This window comes from Echinops telfairi, unplaced genomic scaffold (genome assembly GCF_000313985.2).
Source record: "Echinops telfairi isolate 266 unplaced genomic scaffold, ASM31398v2 ScPeMD7_28;HRSCAF=97, whole genome shotgun sequence".
In the NCBI taxonomy this organism is placed as follows: Eukaryota; Metazoa; Chordata; class Mammalia; order Afrosoricida; family Tenrecidae; genus Echinops; species Echinops telfairi.
Window position 1 is genome coordinate 2,426,091 of NW_022103925.1, and position 3,702 is coordinate 2,429,792.

At 61.8% G+C, this 3,702-nt stretch overlaps 1 protein-coding gene across 1 annotated transcript in view; it reads left to right on the plus strand.

Moving 5' to 3' along the window:
- The first annotated feature begins 247 nt into the window (after positions 1-247).
- Positions 248-3,702, plus strand: part of MXD4 (MAX dimerization protein 4) — an 8,615-nt gene continuing 5,160 nt past the window's right edge. The window contains exons 1-2 of the mRNA XM_045289470.1: positions 248-275; positions 1,142-1,208. Coding sequence (XP_045145405.1) covers positions 248-275; positions 1,142-1,208 — 95 coding nt within the window. The remainder of the gene's footprint in view (positions 276-1,141; positions 1,209-3,702) is intronic.

Below are 3,702 nucleotides of genomic sequence, written 5' to 3' on the forward strand. Positions count from 1 at the left end.
CAGCCTCAGCTAGGCCATCAGGCTCACTGGGAAATGGGGGAGAAAGGCATGGGAGTTGAGATGAAAGTCGGGGATCCCTCTACTTGGGGCAGCAGGAGGAACTGCCCCCGGACCCTCAGACAGAGGAAGAGCTCTGGTCCCCTCCCACATGCCCCCTGCCTCCCCTCACCCATGGTGCACTCTGCCTCCCGAGTAGGGGACCAGCAAGGGGCAACTGTGTGAGGGGATGGACTGACCACAGGCCCAGATGGCTGCGGAGCAGTGCCTGGCAGGTGGTGAGGAGCCTCATCCTGGCCCCAGTGGCCCTCGGCCAGGTGTCCAGGCTCTTTGCCCAGCCAGTGTGACAGGAAGGCCCATGAGGATCGGAACCTGAGTCTGGAGGCTCTCCTGGGGCCTACCCACTGAACCCAGAGAGAGGAGGGGGGCTGAGGACAGGGTCCAGGTGTGGCGGGTGACAAGCAGGCCATGTGGGCCATCACTCTGGGTGGAGAGGTGGACACAGAGACCCCCTACCCCCAACATCCAGCTCCTGCAGTGGGAGAATGGTGGAAGGCAGTGGTCAGCAGAAGGTCCAGGAAGGAGCCAAGGAAAGGGGGCGGGGTTTCACGTAGGTGTGCCTTGCCTGGCCTCACTGACCTCTCCGGGCAAAAGAGATGGCATGGCCCACAGGCCTGGGGAGCGTCTCCCTTGAAGAGGCCACCTCATGGGCTGAGCTGATGGGGACTGGTCTGTCCCTAGTGTCCTCATTGATGTGGTAGGGCTGTCTGCTGCCAGGTGAACCTGGTCCAGGCTGCTGCCCCTTAGCATGGGCACAGACTGCTCTCTCTCTCTGAAGGCTTGGCTTTCAGGAGCAGGGAACGGAGTGGGCAGGCGGTGAGGTGCTTGAGCTGCCTGGGCACCACGGAGGGGACCAGCCACCAGGGTCTGATCCCTCCCTTGCCTGGACCCCTCTGCCAGCAGGTCTCCTGCATCTCTGTCCCTCCTGTCCATGGTTTCGGGTGTCCCTCAGCTCCCTCGCTGTCCTGGGCTATTCTCGTGCCCAGTCCTGTCCAGGGCTGCCTTGGGCCTTGGGAGCCCTGGCTGAGGGTGCTGGGGGAGCAGGTACTCGTCAAATGGCTGTTCTTTGCACCCTGGTGGTCAGGCTGTGGAGTGAGCGCCCCTCTCTTTTCTCTGGACAGGTCTTCACACAATGAGCTGGAGAAGCACAGGTAAGACTGTCTCCTGTCATCCCCACCTGCGCGGCCTTGCATGTCTCCTCCCGCAGCCCTCCCAGGCCTGAGGTGTCCTGTCGCGCTCTCTGCCCTCCTTTTGAGAGGGTCAGCCTGGGTAGGTCTCGGCCCTGCTGTGAGCTCAGCTAGGGGGCCAGACTGTCGGGGCCAGGGACTCAGGCAGGCCCTGGGTGTTGTGGCTTCCAGGAGGAGATGGGTCCACCTGGGGGTGGTCTGAGCCCCTCAGGACCAAGGCTGCTGCCTGGAGGAGTTGGCCCTGTGGGTCAGTGGCTTCCTGTCCTCCTGGGCTTCTCTTGCAAGGAGCTAGGTCACATCTGATGGGCACGTGAACCTGGGACCCCTGAACGGCCAGGTGGGACGAGGTGTGTGGATGAACGCCCCCCAGGCTGGTCTCTGGGCCTGGCAGGTGGGTGCAGGCAGCCCCGAAGATGGGAGCATTGGGCCTGGATGAGACTGGGGCCCTTAGGAATCCTGGGCAGTAGCCTTCTCTTGCCCTCTGTTCCCAATTGTGAGATGGGTTCTTTCCTCCACCGCTTGGCTGATGGCAGGTTTCTGGATCCAAACTGATCGCTCCCACCGGCTCGGGGAAGCTTTGGCCTCCAGCCAGATCTCTGTGTCCTGCCTCCCCCCGTGTCTGTGTCCACGGCAGCGGCAACTTCCGCTGCCCCGGGATGCTGGCTTCTGGCTGGGCTGGAGCTGGGCTGGGCAGGACGCTGTGTTCTCTGGAGAGAACCGTGCTTCCTGCATGGTGTGTGTGTGTGGGTGGGGGGGGAGTTAGGGGTTCCCTAGGGGCCACCGAGGTCGGTACAGGTGCAGGGACCAAGACAGTGCCAGTCAGAGATGGATCTGGCCTTGTCAGGCACTTACTTAGGAGCCTGGGGGGATACAGTGTCCTGGGGAAAGAGGCCCTGAAGTGGGACCTGGGAAGAGAGAGGGGATGCCCTTGAGGGAGTACAGGTGGCTGGAACACACAGCCTGGGGGAGAAGGATGGGAGCTGGCTTCTGACCCCTGGTCCTGCAGCTGACCTTTGACCCTAACTTTGGTCTATACCCTCTCCTTCCAGGGCTGCCTCATGGGACCCTTTGGAGACACAGAAAGGGGTGTGACCACCTGGGTGTGCCTGGCCACTTAGCAGCAGGAAGGGCTACCCTGGCCATCCCAGGAAGGGTGGAAGCACTGGACTGTCTGCCTAGCCAGTCCCAGGAGGCAGGGCGAAGGTCCCAGCTCGGTTGGACCTCTGGCCATGTCCTCCTGTGGATGGAGCTCTGGACCCGCCCTGCCCTGTTCCTGCCCCAGCCTGTTCTTACCTATCTTCTCACAGTGGTCAGTTCCCTCAGGTCCGCTAAGGCTGCTCCTGAGGACCCATGGTGGTGTCCTCTGGCTGGTGAAAGGACCCAGCTCGCTTTCCTGCCTACCCACCATGTGGCCCCTGGCCTGTTCCCCCTTCCAGCGCTTGTCCGAGCACTTGTCTGAGCTTGGTGCATGTGCCTGGGCAGCAGCCAGGCCTGGCCTTTACAAAGCACACAGGAGTAGATGTTAATTGCCAACAGTGACACCTGGGAAACCCAGGTAAAGAGCGCTCTCCCATTCATGTCCCTTCAACTCTGCTGGGACCATCGATCTCTTCCCCAGCACCCAGGCCTGCTAGGCGGGTACTCTGCCCTGACACTCGGGGTCCCTGGCATGGAGTGGAGGTCCCCCAGGGCCCCTCTGAGCAGTGAGGGCTTGGTATGCAGATGGGGGGAGGGTATGAAGGGCTGGGCCACTGTGGACCCTTGTGCGGCCATTCCCTGGGTGGGGGGCAACTGGGGCGGGTGCAGATTTTAATGTTGCCTCTTGAATCAACAGCAAGTTCTTCCAGGAGGTGAGAGGTCTTCCGTGGGCCCTGGAACACTTAGGGGTGGGGTGGTGCTGTCAACGTCTCCTTGGCTTAGACTTTCTGCAGCCCACCCTCCATTCTCCACAGAGCTGGGGCCCTGGGGTCACCAGGACCTTGGGGCCTGTTCCCAGCCAGAAGTATAGCTCCCCAGCATTACTGCTGCCCTCAGCTACCCTCCGAGACCCTCGACTTAGGGATGAGCAGCCCCCTCAGCTGTCCTCTGGCTTTCCTTCTGGGCTTCTATGCCCCCTGCACCCAGCCTGAGTCGTAGGACATACCCCACAGTTCCAGCTCTGTGTCCCCAGGACGGGTGGACATGGCGTAGTGTTTTCATGCTGCAGATGGGCTCTCGCTGTTCCTGGGAGATCTGCCTGGTGATTTCTAAGTGGTCTGTTGGAGTGGCGGACCTCTGGGCAGCACCTGTTGAACCTGCCCCAGTGGACGGCTCCTTGGGGAACCTACGGGCTAACTCGGATAGGATGGGCTCATGTGAGCTGGCATTTCCTAACTCGCGTTTTTCACAGGACGCTGCTGAATTGCGTCATGTCCACGCGGTCTCTGATGCTCGCACAGTGCCCTCAGCCGGCCGGGCT